Here is a 25,225-nt window from a genome sequence, read left to right as displayed (position 1 = left end):
TAGAATTGGACAGCTAATATGGAAACATATGTAAAGGCACCCATGTAGAACGTTACCTGACAATGGGGCTAATCACACGGAACTTTTGGACTCAAGTTCATGGACTGATCTAAAATCGACTCCAGAATTGGGAATCGACACGATCCACATCAAGTTCACGGTAAATAGCATGAACACGTGCTTTCTCTTTTGACTTTTAATGTAGTCTTTATACCTCACACTGCTTCCCCTAAACATAGGAGCCACAAGTGCTGAGACTGAGACCAGAATGGTCCACTGCAGATCCGTCGGATAACGCTTTTGAATGGGAAATGAACTTTGCTGCTTGGATGATGTCACGATGAGATTAGTTAGGGTTAGGGGTTAGTTAGGGTTAGGGGTTAGTTAGGGTTAGGGAGCGTGTTCCGACGGATCTGCACTCAACAGGCCTCGACCCCGGGGGTCTTCAAAATTTTTGTACGGGGATGTGCCACGCAGACTTTCGGATGCTGACTTTCTCTATACCTACCTACTTTTTCCTGTTTTTACCACCCATCAGTATACCAATTTTGCACCAAAAACACCCAAAAAGCACCCAGATAGTGCACTAATTGGGCGCTTTTAGGGGCACTTTTGCCCAAATACGCCCAATTGGGCGCATTGGTCTCCACTGAAAACCACCCATCGATATACCAAAATCACTGAAAAGGCACCCCCAAACCGTAGCACATCCCCGTATACCTTTAACCATATGGCCTTTTTTTTAACGACGATCCACATCGGTTCGAATCGATGTAGTTCTAAACCACACTGTTGATAGTCTTATTATGTGCATAATTTACATCTTTCTTGTGTTTTCTTTCTTGTAAACAAGTAATGATAGTATGAAGATAAATAGCCCATTAAAGCTTTAACTAATGACCGAGAAAATCCAAGTGTAAGAATAGATAGTTGATCGATGATGTGATTAATTATTATGAGGTCGCGACCGACAAGAAGAATACAACAGTTACCCTTTTAATGTACATGTCTGCTAAAACACTATGTCTATCATACAAAAGTTATATTTTAGACTTTTATATACAAAAAAAGTTGGCGTACATGTAGTGCAGTGATCTGTCGATACCGACATACCAAGGAGAAGATTTCAAGAACGTTAAAAATAAATGTAAATTTAAATTAACAAATTATAGACAGCAGAAACAAAGCAATTAATTACATAAAGTATCTCTCTTGAAAAAGTAAAACAAGGCAATTGTTTGTTTATTTTCAATACATTTTTAAACATTTTGTTATTCATGAAGTTAATTGTTTATAGGTAAACATACACACACCCGCACCCATATCAACTCTCCCACCCACCGCCCTGCGCCTCGATAGGAACACACCACCCACCCCATGCGCGTATTTGGGGGGACCTTGGGGGCGATAGCCCCCCGGGGTCAAAGCAGGGGGCGGCCAAAACGAAGGGGCAGCGGAAGAAGAAGGGGCGGCCAAAACAGGGCGGCCAAAACAAAGGGGGCAGCAAAACGAATTAGCAAAGAAAAAGGGCGGAAAAAATTGGTACTATTCAAATGTTGCTTTTAGGGCGCTAGCGCGTAAAATCCTTTTTTTTTTTTTTTGCTCTTCACTTTTTAAACCACCGAAAAAAAAAAAATTAGGTCAACCTTTTTTGGGCTGTAGGGCGGCAAAATTGAATTTTCTTCAGCCCCCCCCCCGGGATAGGAGCGGCCACGGTACGCCACTGCACCCACCCACTGACCAGAGCAAAAACGTAACTCCATTTGCTATTCACATGCATGTAAGTTCGTACTATACGAACATGACAATGATCTGATGATGACATTGTTAGTTATTGATGCACTCAGAACGGCCGTCAGTCGATGGCTATTGTTATACAAGACCCACTCGGTCACTTAATTAGGCACTGGAAACATCGAATTCGGTGTTGAAATTAGCAACAAAAAAATAAGTTTCACCTTTTCACTTCATAATTAATTTTCTCGGTCAAATGAAAATCAATCACGATAATTTTCATTCTTCGGTAAATTAAAAAAAAACTATAATGTAAGATTTTCGATTTTCACTCAATGGCTTCAACTTGCCTCATGAGCTTTTTTGAGGGGTCAACGTTTTTGCAGATTATTGATATTTGAAGGTTTGAAAAAGGAGTTTCGTAAAAATTTTATATTTCAAGAACGTTATGTTTAGTTGTTGCGTTAAAATACCCAAACAATTAAGTTTCCGACGATACAGTTCTTTCAGGGACACCCTGTATAATAATGACCAATATCCTATTTTTACAAAAATTACTTATCTTCAGCAATCTGTAATGATAGTACAAGTAATTGCCGATATATAGTACTGACATCATCAATCTTTTTAGAAATTTTTATTCAAGATTTTTTCTGCTACGACAAGCACACTAACGAGATCAGATAGATGTCTATTATGCTATCACTGATCATGCTGATATAGGTAATTTACAGAACAAAATGACATGATGATAATACAGTGGTTTTTTTTTTCAATTTGAAACTTTTACCAAATACCAAATGCATTTATGCAGTAAGAAAAAATACTGTAACAATATGCTTTATTATTACTACTATATTAGATTTGTTCTTTTGAATGCTACTGCTAAATAATATAACTTGTTCCAATTAAGAGTGGGGATTTTGTAACGTGTTTACTTGTACACATGGTATACAATAATTATGAATTCCCATGAAAATTCTTTAAGCAAATGAATTGAGAAATGCATTAACGAACGTTTTGCTTGTAGTTATAATTAACACAAATAAGGAACCATTGTTTGGAAATTCAGTCCATCCCGCACACTTAATTTCTTTCTGCAACCATAATTGGCCGCAATACACTAACCGCATATTCCGAGGGTTAGGGCTAGGGTTAGAGTTTAGGGTTAGGGTTAATATTATACATTTCATTCCGTAATCAATAAGTATGCTAAGTAAGTATGGCAGAACGACTCGTAGCATAGTGGTATAGCCTGTGGACTATGGATACATAGATTGTGGGTTCGAACCCCGGTTAAACCCTGGTAGAATTTTAATTCTAATAAACATGATAAATATCTTTTTATTTCGTTACGTTAGAGGAAATGATAATGATAATAAACTGTAATAAACCTGTGTTATGTAGCCCCATATATTTATGTACTGTTTCTTCGCATTGCGACCCATTATGGTTGCAAAAAGAAATTACGCCTCCCCGCACTATAATTTGAAAGGTAGAAGGTATTTGATGTTATTGACTTGTTCACAATTTTGTACAAAAGCGTAGTGTCATTAACAAGGCATTTAATATCTATTAACTTTTATTCTTTTTAATTCCATCGTTTATTTCATAAATACCAAGATCGACTATACAATAATGATAACCTTCATTGAACTAATTCTGTATTGATCATCGAAAAACTAGATTAGCTCGTCTTGTATTGTAGCATGATAATAAAGATCATTTGCCATTGTATCATAAGATCATTATTTTATCGTAAATGAGAATACAGAGGTCATCATGGCGGGGATCCTTTTTAATTCCATCTTTTATTTGATTTATATATAGATTTATATATAGATCAACTATGTAATAATGATAATTGTCACAGAACTAAATCCACTGATCATCAACAAACTATACAGATAAATCTCCTAGATATTGTAGCATCATAAAGATCATTTGCCTTTGTATATCAGATCATCATTAGGCCGACTAATAACTGTATGAGAATTGCGGTCATGCAAACAAAAAACGCTTTAGGTAAATGCCAATAGATTATTTATCTTTACTGTCAATATATAATGATGCTAAGGATGATATACCAGATAATACCAAGACGTTATTCTAGAACCCGACATGTCCAACTCTTGTTGTACAGGTGTACAAGTTACTAATGTTTATTGATACTTTTTTATGTATTTAGGTTAATTCATATCAGGAAATGGCAGCTTGTTGTTAGTTACACATTAAACTGACAATCTGCTGCCATGTCCAATGATGAATTTTAAAACCAAACAAGGGATCCATACTGCAGTTACTGTCCGTTTTCCTATACACAATACACAGTGCTCTTTCCCATTGACGCGTGACCTCTACAAATAGCCCTACGTTAAAAGTATGGGGATATGACTAGTTAACGTCGCTGTGTGAAAAATAACCGGCCAATATTAAAAGTACTCTTCTAAAATTCTAGACAATATAGTTTTGTAACATGTCCTAAATTTTTAGCTAATTTAGGTGTTTGGAGAGGGTCGCACTTTTGTGTTTTAGGAAGGATATGTAAACGACAGATAACACCAAAAATATGAAGAAATTATTTCCAAACCGTGTTAAGTCAACAATCATTATGTTGCTCATTTTCAAGAATGCTGGTTTACAAAAAGCACGCCATTGTCTCATTTCGTGAACAAAGGTACACATACCATTGTTTCCTTTCGTTTCCTTTATAATCGGTTACCCAACTGAAGCTATAATACCAGCTTTATTGCGATATCGCACATGAAAACAGACACTTGTGCACAACCAGAGAAGATCCGATTTAATCAGTTGAGCTGTTTCAATGAGTGTTATCTTGGTTTAATAGCTTTTAATGGGGTTTAAGTCCTGCAAAGGTCGAGATGAATTCTACTGTAGACATGACTGCATCATGCACAGAGCTTTCAGGCCTTTTCTTGGCCTTTCCTGTGATTCCCTCAGTGATCCTCACATTTTGTATTATAATTTTCTTATTGTGTTTTCTATTATTGTTATATGATGAGTGAAAAAAAATAAATGAATGAATACAATTGCAACTAGTGGCAAATGGTGGTCATAGACCACAAACCTAGCTGGGCGTGTTGGTGATGTTATTATAACTATTGACCAATCACACACTGGTTTGAGCAAGGTATATACTTTCAGCTTGTAAACAAAGCTAAATAATTAAATTAAGTTACTCAGGGCACATCACAGAATGTACAGGAGAATCCTTCGAAACTGACAACTGCAGCAGCTATACTACAAGGAGATGTGTTGGCACCTTTCATCTTCCTATATAATTGTCAAGTATGCTGTGCTCTGCCAGTCTATTAAAAACTCTTCATAATAAAGCCGATCGCCGTGATCCAACCAAAATCATATAGTTTGCAGACGATAGGTCTTCTTAGATTAGTTATTATTTTTTCAAAAATATTTCATACAAATTTTTGTTGTTGAAAAGTTATTTCATAGACCACTGGATGATCTATGGCCCGTCAAAGTAATCATATACTTTCTTTATCAAATTGTTTGTAAGTGAGATGGTCAAGCTAAAATAAATCCCCACAACAATAGTAATTGAACAATAGCCCATTGTCCATCACCTGCACTAGGTTTGCCTTTAATAAGGAATTTCTTGTCCAATATTGAATCGTTACTAATTGGGATTTCATTTTTCAAGTAATCGATGCGGCACTTCAAACAAAACTTCCAGAAATAAGCTATCGTTGTACTAATTCAATTGCTAATACACCATACAGAATACATGGTGTTTAGGCCTATACATGCCATAAATAATCATATTTTTAGCTTCAGGGTGTATAGTTTGCGAAGTCTTTACGTTGCAGTACATTTAAAGGTTTAGACTTTATATTATATTGGTATATTACTGTTTCTCGCTTTGACCTACTTCACAAACACGCATTATTATCGTTGTTTTGATTGATCAGAATCTCCTTTTATACCTATTTCATTTAAATTTAACAAGAAATATCAAATTGTGTACCGAATGGTATTTATTTTTCATATTGTACCAATTGTGCCAATAAATTCAAGTTGACTTGTTAGCCGAGGGCTACATGTATTTCCCATGTAAACTATTTGTCAACAATTGAATAAAATATAATGCAAAATATAATTAGATTGAATGAACTACGTGCAACAAAACTTATATATATCTTATTCTTTAGACGTCTTTGCACCATACATCACTGTACATCATAAAGATGTTTCGTTTTACCTGATCATATGCGCATGGCCTCGAAGTATGAATCTTGTTCACCCTCAACAAATAAGAACAAAACGTCTTTCCGAAAGACTGGCCTTTTTTTTTGAAGTAGTAGAATAGAATACATTTTAATCCCACATTTTCGGCAATATCCAACAATGTTCATGATGTTAGTCACTTAGTGACAACTTACGAGGCGCATTAGTGCCTCTAACAATTTTGTGATATCGCCGACAAAAGATCTATATGCAATAATGATCATGACAAAGAGATCAGCTGGTGACACCTTTGTCAGAACGCATTCTCTGTGCCACATGGCACTCCATCTCTGTCTGTTGCGGTTACCTCCATCAGTTTTGGTCTGTGTAGTGTGCATATTGCACTGTTTTTTGCACAACATGAAACTATGTTTCAAATAATATACCTTTCTGTAGCGGACCATATAGCCGCTAAGGTATAATTCGCTTTCATGAAAATTGGACCCTGATCTCAAGTGAATATGCTGAAGCAGAGATCTGAGATATGTGAGCCACTTCAAAGATACACACAAAAAAGAGAGAGAGAGAGAGAAAAAAAGGAAAGGAATGATTATAGAATCCACACCCTAACACTAAATCTAACCATCATAACCCTAACTTTAAGCCTTAACCCCATAAACCTAAACCACAAACCAGATTTTCCCTAAAAACGTTACAGTGCACTAGGCCTATATGTTCGCTGTGATGTCGAAGGTTCGCAACGGATATGTCGAAGGTCCGCTATAGCGCTATGTCGAATTATGAAATACTAAAGAAGACGTAGCGGGTGACCTAAAATACAGGACGGGGAGGGTATTTTGTATAATAGTATTATACAAGGGAGGTAAATTATGTGGCATACATAAAGTCAACTTGCATTTTTTCAAAGAAACTAATACGTGTAATCATGGAAGTACGAGAAGCACGGGTACGTCTCGTACTTCCATCGCATATGCATCGTGTCATTAAGTTGCAATTTTAGCAAAGATATGATTAAGTATGAGTCGAACCTCCTTATTGAGTATCAAATAAGCATTGTAAGTAAGTCAACTGTTATATGATATGGATAACATTTCAAGTGTGACATTTATGTGGCATTAATTTGATTGTGTTACATTGTAACCAATGGGGAACATAGAACAGCAATAGAGGAGACCCTAGAAATTTTCTAGAAATTTTCTAGATTCTGTGCGCCGATGTTTCACAACTCTACCTGGGTTATTGTCATGTTTCTCTTTCCAGTACTTCGTTCAAGTTGTGCAGTGGGTTATCCTAGCAAGAAACTAAATAGTGACGAATTGTGTCACATATCGAGAGTGAGGGCCAGAAAGCCTTAACTCACAATCACCTGCTCGGACAAAATGAGCATAAAGTCGGCAGGGCACTTTAGAAGATATGACAAAATTCAATTGAAAACAAAAGAGGTTGTCATGATTGTGGAGGAAATATTGATTTTTGAAGACCAAAGCAAGGAGACAACTTTATGCTTATTTTGTGAGCATTTGGGAGAATACTCGCAGGACATCTTTCACTCAACGAGATCAATACAAAGCGACGTGTTCGTGTATCATGTAGGCATGTTGTCTCATTGAATTGAAGACTTATTTCTAAGATCAACAAATATGATGGCCCTTTGTAGTCGTTTTCGTGAACATGTGAAATAAATTGATCCATTGCATTTTAGTTGATGCCCGCCATATTTATAGTTTCTCAATCAAATGATAATCAATAGTCAATTACATTTGTACAAATTAGCTGAGCTATGAGAATGAGCTTAGTTGATAGACCACCAATTATGCCAATGTGTAAATCAATGCAGTGAATTGTGCTAACAAAGAAGTTTATAAACCGAGCAATAAAGTGTAACAATTATGTCTTGTCATGCTTGTTGTACATGTTGTAGCCTCGGTTCGAGGCGTCAGGGCTCAGGTCTGGGCTGATCTTTCTTGTTGCCTTATCCCAGAGGCTCTAGGCAACAAGAAAGATCAGGTTATTTTTATTTAAAAAAAGTTACTATCCCAGAGCCCTGAAGCCTCGAACCCAGGACATGGACATGTGCTCAAACCGAAGCTAGGTTGCTATAGATTTGCGGTAGATTTTCAGTTCTGGAAAATCTCTCAAATTTATTTTGGGGCTTGGTGCTACCCCGGGTGATACGACCAATTCCCTTTTCATTTATCAAAGGCTGAGAGCAAAATTATTCACTTGATTGATTGCATCAATTCCTTCTTCATCTTCCACTGACTTGTCATCACATGAGGACAAATTTGAGTAGCTTTATAACATTACAGCAAATTCGATGGGAACACTTTTTAGGGCTTTTGACTTTGAGGTTAATGCAGTATTATGCAGAAGTCTCTTCTCTTTCAACAATCTGAGATAAAATTCTTCTCTTGATAATCTTGGGAGTGGCTCATGTTATCTATTCTGTCATCTTAATTTGATTGTATAAATTGCCCGAATGTACCTGAGCTCCTGTGTGCCACACTATACATTTGATGAGAAACCTAACGGTCAAAAAATAACTCCCTTTCCTCAGTCAACATGATCGATTCGTTTTTGAGCCAAAGGGCTGTGGGCAAAATTCTTCATTTGATTGTTGGGCGTTGCAGACTGTTCGGTAAATAATTATGCTACCAACCCTTTGGGCCTGTAGGTTGGAAGAAGTCTTTACAATGCTTGAGTTCAGGGTTGTTTGATTTTGATAAATATAAGTTAATTTCTTTCTTAAATTAACTGTTTTACTTCATTCCTAATGTTTCTACAACTTTTGGATACAATTAGAATACCTCTATGATGTCGCTTTATCTATTGCTAAAAATTCATTTTCAAGGTGCAGAATTCAACAGGTTTTTCCCCAAGATTTTACCAAATTTTTTCTTTGAAATTTTCACATGTAAAAACATGTTTTGATTTTTTGTTAATACCTGGCCGTTTCACAAAGACTTAAGATTGATCTTACGATTGATTTACCACACGTAATCCCCTAATCGTATAAGATCGATCGTAAGTCTTTGTGAAATGGGCCCCGGATTGTGCATATGGCTAGCATTCCACTGGTACTCTTTTGACTTTATCATGGGGTATAGCAGTTCTTGGTATAATTTTGGTTTTTTAATCGATTTAAATTTTAAAAAATCCAATTTAAATAAAAAAAATCTGATTTTTTTAATTTTAAATATCTAGCGGTAGCTGTTTTGTATTATTCCTCACCAATGGCCGAAATAAGAAACATTTCTAGCGTCATCTTAAAAATAACCCTATCTGTCAGGTCACTGTTTCAGTGCACTAATGAATTTGGGACAAACCCTCATTCTCCACAACTCGAGTTCCAAAGGTTCGACGCCTTTGGAAATTCGACCATTTTGATTCCTTGGTCATAAACTATAATATAAATCGAAAAGTCGTTTGTTTATGTTTTCCCCTTGATGTTGTATTTTATTACCATATCAACACCTTAACATTGAAATATAATGCATAAGTTCAAGGGCAAAATGTGAAAATAATATTTACAAGCAACTTGAGAATATAGGCGATGCCACAAACAACTAAATTCCCAAAATTATTGCTGAACACGTTCGAGCACAATTATGTGTGTCTGCGTACATGTCATTGAAAATTCTCTTATTCAGGGTTATTTGAAAATCAATGACTTGTCAATTATTATGAATACCAAATAAAAGTTTCTGATTAGAAATTAAAGGGTAGATTTTTCATCCAGTTATATCATTATCATGATTAAGGGAGGTCAGAAGTCGGTTTACACTTTATTCCCATGCAGATCCCATTGACTTTCACCGGCAGTCAACATGACTGGTGGAAAATAAACAGCTTTTCGTAACCGTGTAAAGGAGGAAAGGTGGAAGGGAAGTGGAAAGGGGGAAAAGAGAATAAAAGTCGTGTCGATCCTTCATGTAATTATTTCGTGTAATCTAATCCTAACTCTAGTCTCTAACCCTAATCCTAATCATAATCCTAACCCTAATCCTAACCCTAACCCTGATCCTAACCATAATCCTAACCCTAAACTAACAAATAACCCTAACCCTAATTTCGTGTAAAATTACATGAAGGAATAACCAAAAGTCGAAAAGAGAAGAGAAAAAGGGTACAGGAGTAAAAATATGAAGAAAAAAAAAAAAACAGAAGGAGGAAAACCGTGGGGGGGGGGGGTGAAAAAAATCTACTTTCAGCTAGGATGATGTTCTTGCACACCCAATCTTGGAGCAATGAGACAACTGGTTACGTAGATACGTAGATATTAACGAATATTATCGGTTTATCATGTATTATAGTCCATGCTATACTATCACTAGAATACAGCTATATAGCTTCAAGTTCAATGTCTTCTCTAAGTGTCCACTGATTGTATATAAACATAACAAACTGTGTCAGGTAACGAGTTTATTCGTCTCCTGTAGTCTTCATAGTGGTCATCACATTGAATTCTTGGCGGGAGAAGGAACAGGTGAATTGACCATTACACAATTATATATTAAACTTATCTTTCTATATACTCTGTTGGTTACTATATATTAACACGCTTGGATAAGAGGAATTCAATTAGTAGGTCAAATCTAACCAGACATCAGTATGATTATATTATTAACGCCTTTCCTTTGATTTCACGAACCTGAATTAAAAATGTTATGCAAAATCATTGATTGAATATCGATCTGCCATAACTTCGGTACATGTAATGATGTTCTTTTATGTGGATATAATATGCATCATGCCTCGCACGAGGGTATATGGGAAATTACCATTAGAAATGGGAATTACTATTTCCCCATTAGAAATTTTGGAATTGTTAACCAATCAAATGAAACTATTAAAGGGACATTTCGTGATCTATAACTCCCCCCACACTTTTTTCCACACTGGAAACCTCTGGCTATACATAATGTTTATATACAAAAAATTTCTTGCAGATTAATTCGTTTAGCAAAAATATTGCCAAAATATTTCAATTAAATTACGTACTGGTGTACATAATGCAACATTGTGGCCACGGAGCACTGTAATACACAAAAGCATGCATATCTCGCAAACGCACAATCGGAATCAACTGAAATTTTGGGAATAAGCTTTTTTTTCGTGGATATAGTTTAAAAAGAGGATGCTATGATCACAAAATACTCCTTTAATTCATTCATGTGTGAGAGGGAATCACAGGAAAGGCTAGAGTGGCCTGTAAGTCTGTGAACCCTTGTTTGGGTAATTTATCATTGGACATGGCATGCATATTGCCAGTTCAATGAATTTACAACAAGCTGCCATATCCTGATATGAATTAACCTATGGAATACAAAATAGAAAAATAATAATATAATAAACAACAGGAACTCCGGAAAATGCACTAAATAATATGAATATAAATATCCAATGTGGTCATATAACAAGATAATTAAAGAATTACCGGTAATACTATAGTAACATGCTTTTAAATAATTGATTGACCGATGATGCATGCTGTTATGAACATTATTCCAATTTAGCCGCATATTTGATTGAATTTTTATTGAAGAATATTTCGATAAAAGGAAGTCTGAATCGATCTTTATTTCTGGTGTTTTTGTCATGAATCTCAGAATGTTTTATAAACAAATCATTAAATACACTCGGTAAAAGTCCATATTAATCATGTTTCTACATAAACCAAGTTCAAATGTATACAAAACATGTCCCTGACACTTCAATTTTGCATTAATGGTAACTATATGAAGGTGATACTCACTTCACTATGTCTAAGAAAACTTTTCGACAACTCAAATCTTAATACATGTCGCAAGGTTTTTTGTTTTTGTCTCGGTAGCTCATTTTTATTCATTCTGGCGGCCATTTTGAATAGAGCGTCCTCTGGAGAGATATCCTACTAAGCCATAGACATATGCACGGCTTCAGAATGCTATAACCAATAAATACTTCCTACAAAACAAATTTGGTGTTTTTGTCTAGGCCTGACCTATACCTGACTATCAGTTTTATTTAGAAAGGTTGTTAAAAAGGGTTTATACATAAAAGCTATAGGGTGTATTTGAAATGATGGGCTTCGATTTTGTCTACTAATGTTTCCTTCCTTTTGGCAAAATTGTTCATTTAAAAAATTTTAATGACTTATCTTTAGGCAATATAGATAATGTTTTTGCTCGAACGGGCCTTTATCAGAGCCTTTATAGTGTAAGGTTCTCAAATATTAGCCTATAAGCGATCGCGGAAACAAACAAATGGATCGAGGAAACAAAATGAAACAGACCTAAAACATGTCAAAAGCAATACAATTGACAAGATTCCGTTTGCAGAACTTTCTCACGACTTATTTGGGAATCATATAGGCCTACAGCCTTATTGTTATCAGTAATGCATCTCTTACTATACATGTACGCACGCCCCCATACGCACGTGCGTACGTGCGCGTGTCTCTTCACGTCATTTGTTCAAAGCCTATAATGGTGCAGAGGTGTTCACGAGGGGATGGTGTGTGGGGTGTGTGAGTGGGGGTGTGACTAGTCAGATAAACTCATAAACTGTATTTTCTTTACAGTTATTACGCCAAATAAAGGCCAAATGAGCATTTGTTGTCGTCATTTATGCTTACTGGTATTAATTTTCTGGAATCAAGTTATCGCTAGAGGGATAGCCTACATCGAATGAATTTGAAAAAAGACCATTGTCGGTAAAATCAACGACATGTGAATGATTATCATGGACTGTGGAAGAAATTAAATCTTGAGTTGACCGCGTTCTTAACCTTAAGTTAAATAGAGACAGACAGATACCAAGGTACCAATGGAATCATCAGAAATCATTGTCATAAATAAAGCTTATTGATGACCATGTTTATACTCCAATCGATACGACGAGCGATGAACAGGAACTTCGGTGCAGCGAAGCGTTTTCTTTAGTGCACCAAGATTATGAATAACGTTATTGGTTAAAAATCAATCACTATAGTCGCTAGAGACCGAAGTATGAAATAACTTAAACCATTCAGAATTGTTGAAATAAACTTGGCAACGAATTATTGTCACCATTTAAATCATTGTATGCGACAGCCGGTAAGTGACCTCAGGTACCTGTAAAACCTATTGAAACACGATTGAAATTGCCTTGTTTAGGATTGAAAAAAAAAAATGCATTCACTATAGGTCAAAAGAACTTTTAATTTCAATTCAATGATATGTTGATGGCCTGTTTTCCATTTAAAGTAAAACCAAGACAATAAAAGAAGAGAAGATATTAATGCAAAATAATGGCTCCTTGAGTATTGAAATGACTTTGAAGCAGCAGACGGAATTGTGCTTACCAATACATTGGTGTACGACCTGAGAGATTTTCCTATGTTGATATAGGACATTCAACTGCTCACTTAAATAAGCTCGTAAGTCCCTTGTTAATTTGGCAATGCGCTTGAAAATGAAGGAAATGTGGATAATCGTCACCAGAAAACTACCACAACTTTGTATAAGCTTTTAGCAACAGGAGTCATAGACCAGTTGCACAGCAGACGAATTTAACAAAAAGTGTTTGCTTTATAATAAATACATAAATGATATAGATACTGTAAGGAGTAATATGTCAGTACTAGAAATTAGTTCAGTTCAGCATTTCAGAGGTTTAAAGTTACCTTTGTTGTGTAACCTTTTCTAGGATTTTGCTTTCTTATCATATTATGTGGGTCCTTTTTGGCAATCCTGGATAGTTATGTTAAGTGTGCCTCTGTCCTTCAACTCGGTAAAAAGGCTCTATGTCAATAAGTTTACGCAAAGAAAGTTAAGGCGATTGAAAACAAATTATTTTCAATTGTTACGATCTAGGGAAAACAAATTGTTTCAATAATACTGCATGGTACTTGCCTTACAAATCTTACTTTAGGCCTATTTTCAATTTTCACTCCGCTTCTTAATGTACCTCTTCAAATCTGCTGCTGCAGGCAGTATACGAATGACAGTTTTTCCACATCACATACCGTAGAATTCCGTCTAGAAGCATATATGCCTCTAAACGAGGTTTTTTTTAACGAAAGATATGAAAGGCCAATACCCTCAAAAACATTGCAATAGATTGGTCTTACAAATATACATGTTTGTACAGCCGCCTTTATCAGTAATATAGTTGTTCAAACTCCAAATAACGTTTTTGTTGAGAGTGTCTGCCTCTTGTCTCTTGTGTCAAAAAACCTCGTTTAGAGGCATATGCTTGTAGACGGAATTTTACGGTATCTCGATTGCCTTTTTCTCTTTTTTGTGTGCTGTGTTTTTACGATCCCTTCCCATTTTTTGTTTACAATGCTCGGTTTTACACCGGTGCTATGTGTGTGGGGTGTGTGTGGAGAGGGGTATAAAGTGGTGGCGTGAGGTGGGGTGGGTATAAAGTTGAAATGGAAGTGTGTAAATATTCCTTGTATCTCGTCCTCTATCTATCAGTATCACTGTTAGGCCTATTTATTTTTGTTTTCACACAGACATACCAAAAAACACAGCAGCCATTTGTTTAGTGCTCAATATGCAATTCTCTGCAAAGTGCAAACAAATTGGCCATTCCAGTTGAAATCTATACACCCCCTATAGATTACAAATGAGGTATTGACATCTACACTACAACCTTGCATGTGGGAGATTAAGGTATCACTAAAGGGTGTATGGATTTCAACTGGAATAGCCCAATTGGGAAGGTATCAATCGATCATGATCATGTCAATATATAAATAATGATAAACAAGTCAATAGTAGAGAGTATTAAAGCGAGATATCAAAGATACTACAAATATAAATGTTGTGTCATAGGAAAATATGTTGACATAGATACTAGATAGACCTATAATACTAGGACATACATGTATCTCTCTAAGAAATATGTAGGCATAAGATGGTCAAGACTTTTTTTACATACATGTACAATGTATGAGCAAAGCAAATGAATTGTACTTACCCAGATCTATGAAGGTACCCATCTGTCCCTTGAAAAGGAAATACCACAACGATCGCAAGAACCACAACACTTAGGTCAATCACCCAATTCATCATGGTAGTGTTCATATAAAACAAATCCACCAGTCAACAGATTAGAAACCAGCAGCACTCTTAATCCAAATTTCAACGAATCATTTAAAATTCCACAAATTGCAGATATAAATCAAACACACGTTTTGCAATGCAACGTCAGAAAGGTTTATTCAATCCATATTTTTTGTCAACTTTTATTTCATCAATGTCCAGGTCCTATTTATTTTCTGCCACCAAAATATGTCAGGTGCACACACTCAATCCACTGCTATTCATATAATTCCCCTTTGATCAGCACCATGCTTACACCAGCCAAGATTGTGCTACCCAATACACATGTACAATTCAATGCAATTTATCCACATTAGGCTGCAAATTCCGTACGTAATGTAATCAAATGAAAATGATGAAGATTCAAATCAATGGCACTTTATTAACTTATATCCGTAACACTAGCTAGAATTTCAGCAATACATCCGTGGCGAAATGATTTGAAGAGTTCCAATATTATTATGTAGAATTGATGATATTATTGTCTGCAAAACGAAAATGTTGAATTTGACAGTGGCGTCGTCTGCTCTGCTCTATACTTGTCAAAAGTTACGAATACTGAAACTTCACGGAATAGTCATGTAAAAAATACTCGTTTCCGCTATTTTTTAGTAATTCCAATAGACGAATTTGATTTTGAGACTAAGTCAGATCTTCAGTATTGAGCACTTGTCTCATCCGTGAATTTTTCTTCGCGAAGTTCTTGCTGCTACCATTGCAGTGCCTGAACTGATCGAAGTTTTGGAACCAGTGAATGAAGAATGCACTTCCCTGCGCTAAAGTGAATGTGGTTGGCCCGAGGTAGTGTAAGCACTGAAGCAATCAGATAACAAAAAGTGTTTGCCTTTGGGTCGATTGCTACTTTGTATACGGAAACCGAGCATATTCGGTTAAATGATCCCCCTTGCACCTTCATTGAATCTAAACAACAAATATATGTAAATAGCTCCGGGTCGCGGTGTTTAACATCTTATAAGAAATAACATTATAAGGAAATCATGTTATTCCGCTGTTTTGCAAATATTGATCTCACACAAATAATGGAATGCAATCAGTAGGCCTAAACTTGTAAAAGTTACACCGTAATTTTACATTTTATGAGCGTTACATTTGTTTATCTCGCTGAGGTATTTGATCTAGTATAAAACATGATAGAAGACACCCTCATAGCCAAGAAAGCCCATTTAAATGTGCATACGTACACCCCTCCCCCTCCAATGTGTATCTTTATACGAAAGGTCAACATTTTCAAATGATCTTCACCCTTTCCTCCTAGCTTTATACACTTTAAGTACAATCAGTAGATTTATAAATTTTACTTCGAGGACTGTTATCATGAAAAAATATATATTTTTAATAATTTGCCATAAAATATGTTTTTATCGCCAATTTAAAAAAAATACCCGTATTCAGAATTCAATTCGACATGTCTGATGTGCTCTCATGCCCCACAAAAATACTTTCTACTTGTACCCACCGCTGCAGCGCGCTATAGGTAGTTGTTCCTCAACAACCTTCATGTTCATGGAATCAGTACTGAAATAATAAAATTTAACTAATGTTAGGTTAGGCCAAATAAAAAAATAAACATGTTTCACGTCCCCTCCCGCTTCCTTTTTTGAGGTTTTCTCAAATAAATTTTTATTTTTTGAAATTCAGTTATAACTTTTCAAAAAATATGTCTAGGAAGTTGGGATGCTTTCTATAGCCTTGTTAAGATACAAGAAACAGTTTAAGAAGGTTTTGTGATCATTAGAGGGGGTGTAACTCTCAGAACAACAAATAAAAAGAGGCCTCCTCCTTTTTTCGGGCATTATTGTATACCGCTAAAACAGCTCTGATTATGGGTATTTACACCGATTTTGCGATAAAAAATAGAAAATAAAAAGCCCCCTCTTCCTCCTTTTTTTCAAAAACCCGGACGTGAAACATGTTTTTTATTTTACTTGGCCTTAAATGTTTTACCCAACCGTTATTACCCAGTGTTCTAACAGTGATATCAATGGATATAGATATATAAACTTGAAGTGGAATCAAAATGCGATATATAATATCAAATAACAGAGTTTGGCAATACTCTTGATATTGTAAATTATTCTCACTGATCAATAATACCTTTCTTGCAACCCAAACGTGTCGAATTGTCTGTCTAGGGTTGACTTTATTTAAATGTCCCTGTTTTTACTGGACTATGAAAATAAACAAAATAGATCAAATTGATCGAATGTAGGCATATCCTATTAGACATGGTAGATAGATAGATATAGGGTTACACCGCTGTCACAATGAGATGTGCTTCTCTTTTCTTCCATGCACCTGAATGTAAAGATATGATTTATATTCGCTGTCGAACAGGTCTATTTCTGAATTTGACAGGTGCTAATTGATGTTTGAATGTTATTGCACTAATTAGCTCCTTCAGAGATAACCTTGTCACTGATTAATTTGATAACCAGGCAGGTTTGGTTCTCCCCAGAAGAACTGCTCTGGCGGGGCTTCCTCTTTAAGGCTTAGTCTTTCATTAAATTTAATACCGGTACTCCATTGGGCATTACAATCATGCAAAAATTAGAAATTCAACAAAAATTGAGGGCGTCGCTGTGGGGCAAATCACACATTACGGCTTTAAATTGCGATGCAAATTCTTAAACTTATCTGAATTAGATTATATTTTTTTAATCTTATAGATTGAAATTAAAATCAATAAGATTGACCTTTTAGATATTAGCATGGGTTAATCTTGGATTAAAATAAACACTAATTCAAATTCAAATTTAAATCTAATGGATTTGAATTTCAATCTATTAGATACTGAACAAATGGTAATCTTCAGCTTAGCTCAATAATGTTATTTTAATCTATTATAGAATTTTTAATCTAATCTTGGATTTGTCCCTCAATGCAATCTAATAGATTAACTTTTGAATCTTAGGAATTTAGAGGGTATAACAGTTAGCCACATATTGGAGTCATAATTTCAACAGCAGAAAAATGACGATATTTCAGTCGAAGAAGTGAATAAATTTGAACCGAATTGTTTATGCGAATCTATCGATAAAATAAAGTTACGTTTTTATGTATTTTCAAAATGTGTTTTTTCAAAAGTAAAAGCAAAGTGATGTGCAAATGTACTACATTATGGTTTATACTATTGCAGATGAAATACACTGAATTATTCATAAATATATAATTTTATTGCCAAAACATATCTATCCAATTATGCACCAACTTTAAATAACTATGAGTCGACAAATGCGACATAAGCGAGGAATATTCACGACTGCTATGATAAAAATGAAAAGAGTAAAAATGTTGGTAGAATCTGCTGCTACCATGGCTACGGTATATCTGATATGATTATGGAATGCGAGTGTTTTTAACATTGAAACCAATGAAACCATAAAACGTCTGAAAAAATCTCGGGTCAAATCAACAGTTTCATATTAACTAATTTTAAGTAAATAAATGGCCAAATGAATTCGTGTCACGTTCGCTTCCCTCCTCAATTTCTGTGATCAGTTCATCATTTTTTTCTTCAATTTTCACATTAAATTTAAGTTTTTACCTATGACTTCTTGAAATTCATAAGTAGGCATGAAATTCATGTTTTTAGTGATTTTGGTCATTTTAGCTAAATATGGACCACTTTCCAACATTTTAAGCAATTTCTTGCATTGCAAAAGTTGATTCACTTTTGATGAGTACAAGATATGTATTCCCGTATACTTTTCCCACATTAAAAATCAGGGGCCCATTGCACCCATTTTTGTATACATCAGAATTGTTCGCAAAAATATTGGGCATTTTTAAGTTGTTGATCTGAAAACAGCCACTGAAGATTTTTAAAACAATCTGCAAGTATAATTATCAGATATCAACATAAGGTAAACTGATTCAGTTTTGTTTATTTAAAATTATTTATTAATCACTGATGTTATGTGTTACAACATATGCATGTCAAATGCTGTAGGGCAAATTGTGAAATTAAATTATTCAGCACGTGACATTTTACGAATTTTAGAAGAGATTTTGTACTTTCAACCATAATCTTCGATTCAATATGGGTTTCTAATCAGAAAAAAATACAATTGCATGTGTTAAGGGTTTTCTCTTTGATCTCATCTCAAAAGTCATGAAATTGACCTGAATGAGGTTAGACAATACCCACAGTTTGATTCACAAGACCAACTAATGCTATACCAGAATGCATTGCAATCTTCTCTCAGAAGTCCGATAATTGATCGTTTGAGAGATTCCCTTCATCGCGTATTGATGTTTAAATAAAAATTCCTTTAAAAAAGGAATGGGGCGCCCAATGTGAGCTTGGACGTGATATGGTGAATTCCATGGTGTGTAGATTTGGTATTATAATGATTTTTCTAGGGAAGAGTAGAAGATGATCAAATGCAAGAGAAATGTGTTTGATTGGGGAAGGTGTTCTGACAATCCAAATATAAACTTAGTCCACCTCAAATGACCTGTAACAATTTGTGATTGACATTACTTAATTCACCTCGGATGACTTTGATCTGACATTCAACATTTTCGCGCTTACACCAATCATATCCATAACAATTTAACTCTTACAACTTCCTGTCAACTCTCTAATTTAAAACTCTAAATTTCTGTCTGTTTGCCTTTTCTGTCTTGTACCATTTAGTACACTACAGTTTGTTACAATTATTAAGATAAGCAAACATTGCTGCGTAGATAACAGGATTTAGTTATTTACTTAAGCCAATCATGGAGGTAGTAGCTAGTACTACCTCCATGATCCAATCATGGCATTAGCGTCAATTTTGGTCTTCTGTGTTTTAAAATACAACAATGTAGAACATGTATAATTAGTATGCCGTGTTGTTTGCATACAGTTTGCCGCCCAATTGTGCCACCATATTGCAACTTTGGCAATAACCGCTATATATTCTATGGTAATTAGCAAACAAAAGCCATCAGTTTAAGAGGCCTCGTTAATTGATCTTATCACTATGGACCACAAGAGTCTCATCCCAATGGCATAGTCCAATAACCTCAATTACATAATCATAGTGCAAAATTTGACCTCAAGTTGCAGAGTATGAGTTTGTGTACCCAAATTTTCAAAGGATGAATGTACAAATGTATTAGGGTTTAAGAACTGTTCCCATGATAGATGAGCATGTTGTGGATCCTAGTAGTATATGGTCAAATGTCACCGTCTATCGGGTTCTAAGGCACACGGTAAACTGGTTGAACGCATACAAAGGTCAGGATTTATTTGGTGTTTTTATAAGTCCTAATTTTGTATTTTAAACACTGAGAATATACGCTCACCATTTTATCCCGTGCATATCAGAAAACAATAATAAAATAAAATCCAAGCAAATTGTGGTTTTATTTCTGAGCTGGGCATAATTTTACCAAAAAAGTGCGAAGTCAATCTAGCAAGAGTGAAATTAGAAGCTTTTCACAAAGTCATGCCTATATGGTGGCGCCTCCGTAGAGGGCGCCCCAAAAATACTGATAAAACATTAATCACGTACAGGATTACATATTTTGAATGTTTTTGATTAAAAAGCCTGATTAAAAACTTAATGTTTTGTTTAAAAAAATCCCTTAACGGGTTTTTTGCCCTGCATGCATATCTTGTTACCACCATTAACTTCCTTCCAATCTGTTTGATCAAAAAGCGAGCTGTTTCAGGTTAGCAACTAAATCATTTTAAACTGTTGCGATTTGGTAGTTCCCAGTATCTTGCGAATGGTAGTGAGCTTTGGCAAAAATCACAGCACTTTTGTAGGGCCTGTGGCTCTTGAGTTATGTTGTAAAGAGGGCTTAAACAACAACACTTTTGTAAAACGTGTAACTCATTAACAACAATAAATCAAGCAAGTTTTCAAAGTATATGATTTGTAGAATGAACTTTTGCAAAACCTCAAAGTGTTATTTTTCAATAATATATTGATTTAGATAATGAAAATCGAATTTGTTTTGGCTGCTTCGACCAACAGTACATTATCATGATCATCTACCCTTAGGTCAGGTCTATTGCAAAAACAAGTTTATCTCTATTCGAAGAGAATAATTATTACATTACAAGTTGACACTCGTTGCAAATTTTGTATGCGTAAGTTCTCCTGAAAAAGGAGAAATTGTGTGGGTAAAGTTCAGCCTCGTACGTGTTCTTCCCCCGTTTGAAGCGTACGTGTTCTTCCCCCGTTTGGCTGATGACGTAGGTAAATGAAGCGGACACTATATCATGCTCTCATTTACTTGTGTAACAAGTTTGACATCAGCAACAATAAGTTGTACTATTATTTACCATAACAATGCTGCATAACAATATGCAGACTATTGTTCTCATTTCGGAAACAAAGCCCACCAGTATTGTTACTATGCGTTTGCTTTGTAATATTTCATCCAACTGATATCGCACAGGGAAATCAGATACATGAGTTTGTGGACGTTTATATGCTAGTCTCAGATGATCACGATGAAATTCTAAGCTCAAATATTTTTTTTATTTTTTAGGCCTAATATTTCTCATGTTAGTGATATACATATGAATTGTAATATCACAATTTACTAATATATACAAAAGAAGCGGCTGATTTTATCCATATGTTTAAAAACCATTAAATTTGTAATACATAATTTAGAGCATACTGCAGTTACTGTCCGTTTTCCTATACACAATACACAGTGCTCTCACCATTGACGCGTGACCCCTACAAATGATGTACGTTGCAAGAATGGGCACTTGCCTAGTTAACATCACTGTGTGAAAAATAACCAGCCAATATGTTAGCTATTCTCCAAACTTCTAGCAAATATATTTCTCTAACATGACCTAAAATTACAGCTAAGGTTAGATGTTCAGAAATAGTCGCACTTTTGTAAAATATGAGTGAGGGCAAGGCATAGCTAGCCAACTCCCCCTGTTAATTGAATGGAGATTTGACCGAAAATATTGGTATCGGACCGCTCACTTCTGAAGGATGCCACAAAAAAACGGTACAAGCTACATCTTAACTATTCTCTGGCAATCATCATGATGAGTTTCTTATATAGTATGCCGAAATTGGGTACTGTAGGTGATTGACAAAGGGTCGCACTTTTCTGATAAATAAGTGACAGTGAACATGAAATATCAGCGCCCATAAACCCAAGTTAGTAGCTAGTTAGTGGAGGCCGTCACGGGACTGATTATTGATTATTGAAGTGCCTTATTAATAGATACGCACGATTTAGGGCAAAAAAACAAACCGGGACACTTTTGGAGACATCATCATCATCATCATCATCATCATCATCATCATCATCATCATCATCATCATCATCATCATCATCATCATCGACATCATCATCATCATCACTTTCTACATTTTTTCTAAACAACATAGGGCCTACCGTTTTAATAAGATTTTTTTCTTGAAATGCATGTAACTATAATTATTGTTTAGAGCGTGATGAAATAAAACATCACGATTTTCATCACAAAACAAATATAATGCATAAGAAATCGTTTGTTTTAGAGCGTGATGATGAAATAAAACATCACGATTTTCATCCCGAAACAAAGTAATACATAAGAAATCAATTTTTCGTGAGTGATGAAATAAAACATCAAAATTGTCATCACGAAACAAAGTAATACATGAAAATCGTTTGTTTTAAAGCGTGATGAAATAAAACATCACGATTTTCATCACAAAACAAAGTAATAGGCCTACAAAAGAAATACATTTTTCGAGAGTGATTAAAAACATCACGATTTTCATCACGGAACAAAGTAATACATAAGACATCGTTTGTTTGATTGCAATCAACCGCGACAGTTCGTCTCACACACATAACAATGCACTGCGATCAAATAGGTTGATGACAACATTTGATTGAATGGACTGCACTGCGCCATGATTACGTGCACCGGTTCAAATCATTTGTTTGGAGCCAATCAATAATTTCACGTACAGCCTCTATGCAAATTAGAGTTTACACACGCTGCAGCTGGGGTAATCGACCGAAGCTGGTTGCCGTTAGTGATCGAATGCATGAGCTTATTTGCTTTACTGAATCGATTTACTGGATTAATTTCCTGTTAACTGGGTTTAATGCCACAAAGGTCGAATCGCCTTTGCCATGGACCATGACTGCATCATGGGTATTTTTCTGTGAAGAACAACAGTATTCAGTATCGAAGTTACGTAATGTTACTATGTCAACGGGATCACGCGCTAGAGTAATGAACCACGATCGAAATGATCACCACATAAAGTATATGGCACTCGAAGGCATACCAAAGTAGCGTGATCCGGTAACCAAGAGAATTACGTAACCACTTCGATGCTGAATAGGCCTACGCTCTGTCCATTGAGAGCGTTTATAATCCCTTTTCTCAAAGCGGGCACATCCCATTTCATGACGTCACCTTTTTTCTAGGCCAAATCTGTCTCGTTCGAAGGAACTCACCGCTTAAATTGGTTTTTACGGAATATCAATTTTAAACGTCTTATTTTCTCAAAAAAGGAGTCATTTTCATTGTCCTTATAATATTAGCTTGCCAATGATATGATGTTGTTTTTGCAATAGACCTGCCCTTTAAGGTTATACGAGGTATTGTTGGACGAAGCAGCCAAAAATAAAATTTTCATTAGCTGAATCAATATATTATTGAAAAATAACACTTTGGTGTTTTGCAAAAGTTCATTCTACAAATCATATACTTTGAATGAGTTATGTACGTTTTACAAAAGTGTTGTTGTTTCAGCCCTCTTTACAACATAACTCAAGAACCACAGGACCTACAAAAGTATATCTGTGATATTTGAAAAATTTCTTCTACACGCTCGCTATGAATTGAGCAATGCAATTTTGCTAAAGCTCACTACCATTCGCAAGATGCTGTGAACTATTTTTTGTTGCTGCTTCGACCAACAATACATCGTATACCCTTAAACATTCCGTTTGACATTTGAATGTCCGACGAAGCTTCTATTATGAACTGATGAAGTTGTAAAAATGAGACCTGAATACACAACATTTTCGCACTGTATTCTGGGTTTTATTACATGCCTAGCATAGGCACGTTCAAGACTGCAACTAAATACCTTTTGTCAAAATGTGTCGTTGACTTTGCAGAAGAGTCATGACTATCAAAATACAGCATGACCCTGACATGGTTATTCTTTGAATAATAGAGGATGTTTAAATAGAAAACAATTTAAACGCAGTACTGCTATATTAACAAGTTTCTTTTATATTTGATTAGTTTAGTATTGTGCGACTTTGTTTATTTTTTGAAATTTAATGTCGAAGAATCGAAAAGTAAAACCAACTTGCTTTCCTTTGTTTATTTTGTCCTGTTTTGTATTGTTTAAATTTGTTCAATCACGGGTTTCTTGTTTCACGGCAATTGGGCTATGCCATTTAAAATCCACACCCCCGCTGTGGAAGATTTTCCTATATTATGCAACGAAGATCCATGTTTGAGAGATTGTGATTTAGTTCTACTGCAAATCACTCCAAACGTTGGGGAGGGGGGGGGGGGTCACTTGCTTTCAGTCCGACAAATTTGATGATTTTAATAATGATAATATAGTTGACAGCTTTAACTAAACCCTGGACCGGTAACTTAACTAAACAAGTGATTGACGACCTACTACGTTTAGTATTTGAGTGAAATTATTGACAAGTGCAAAGCAAAATAATTTGTTATGATTTGTCTCTTGCAATCTTCATTATGAGCCAAAATACTCTCATTTTAATTTCATAGTTCATTAACCTCCACTCACTAATCAAACCTCAAAATTTGACCTCAAGTTGTAAAGTATGAGTTTTTACAATCACTACATCCAAAGGTCATTTCACGAATATATATTCATATTGGGGTTTAGAACTGTGCACTGACAGAATGAGCATGTTGGCAATCCTAGTGTTTGTTTGATAGAAGCGCTGCTCTATTTATCAGTTTATGTCATTAGCTGTTATTACACCTGCATTACCACACAGCCATATTTCAATTCAAGAAAACTTATCGCCAGTAATATGTATTCTCAAATCTAAACGGAATTATTGTTACGTGATACCAAAGAGACTGGGGTCATCATCAACATCCAGCTGAGGATAGATGCATGCTGGTGTTTTCTTGGATGCAAGAAGTTATGGAAGAAAAACCATTTACGCGGGAGGGAGTATAGGGCGTCAAGGAG

At 35.4% G+C, this 25,225-nt stretch overlaps 1 protein-coding gene across 1 annotated transcript in view; it reads right to left on the bottom strand.

Annotated features, from left to right (window-relative positions):
• The window catches only part of LOC140137811 (epidermal growth factor-like protein 7), an 85,775-nt gene extending 69,972 nt beyond the window's left edge, over positions 1–15,803 (bottom strand). The window contains exon 1 of the mRNA XM_072159596.1: positions 14,911–15,803. Coding sequence (XP_072015697.1) covers positions 14,911–15,017 — 107 coding nt within the window. The 5' untranslated portion in view covers positions 15,018–15,803. The remainder of the gene's footprint in view (positions 1–14,910) is intronic.
• Between the last annotated feature and the right edge of the window lie 9,422 nt (positions 15,804–25,225).

Source organism: Amphiura filiformis, chromosome 17, assembly GCF_039555335.1.
Source record: "Amphiura filiformis chromosome 17, Afil_fr2py, whole genome shotgun sequence".
Lineage (NCBI taxonomy): Eukaryota > Metazoa > Echinodermata > Ophiuroidea > Amphilepidida > Amphiuridae > Amphiura > Amphiura filiformis.
Note: the sequence above shows the minus strand (reverse complement) of the source record. Positions and strands in the feature narration are given on the sequence as shown.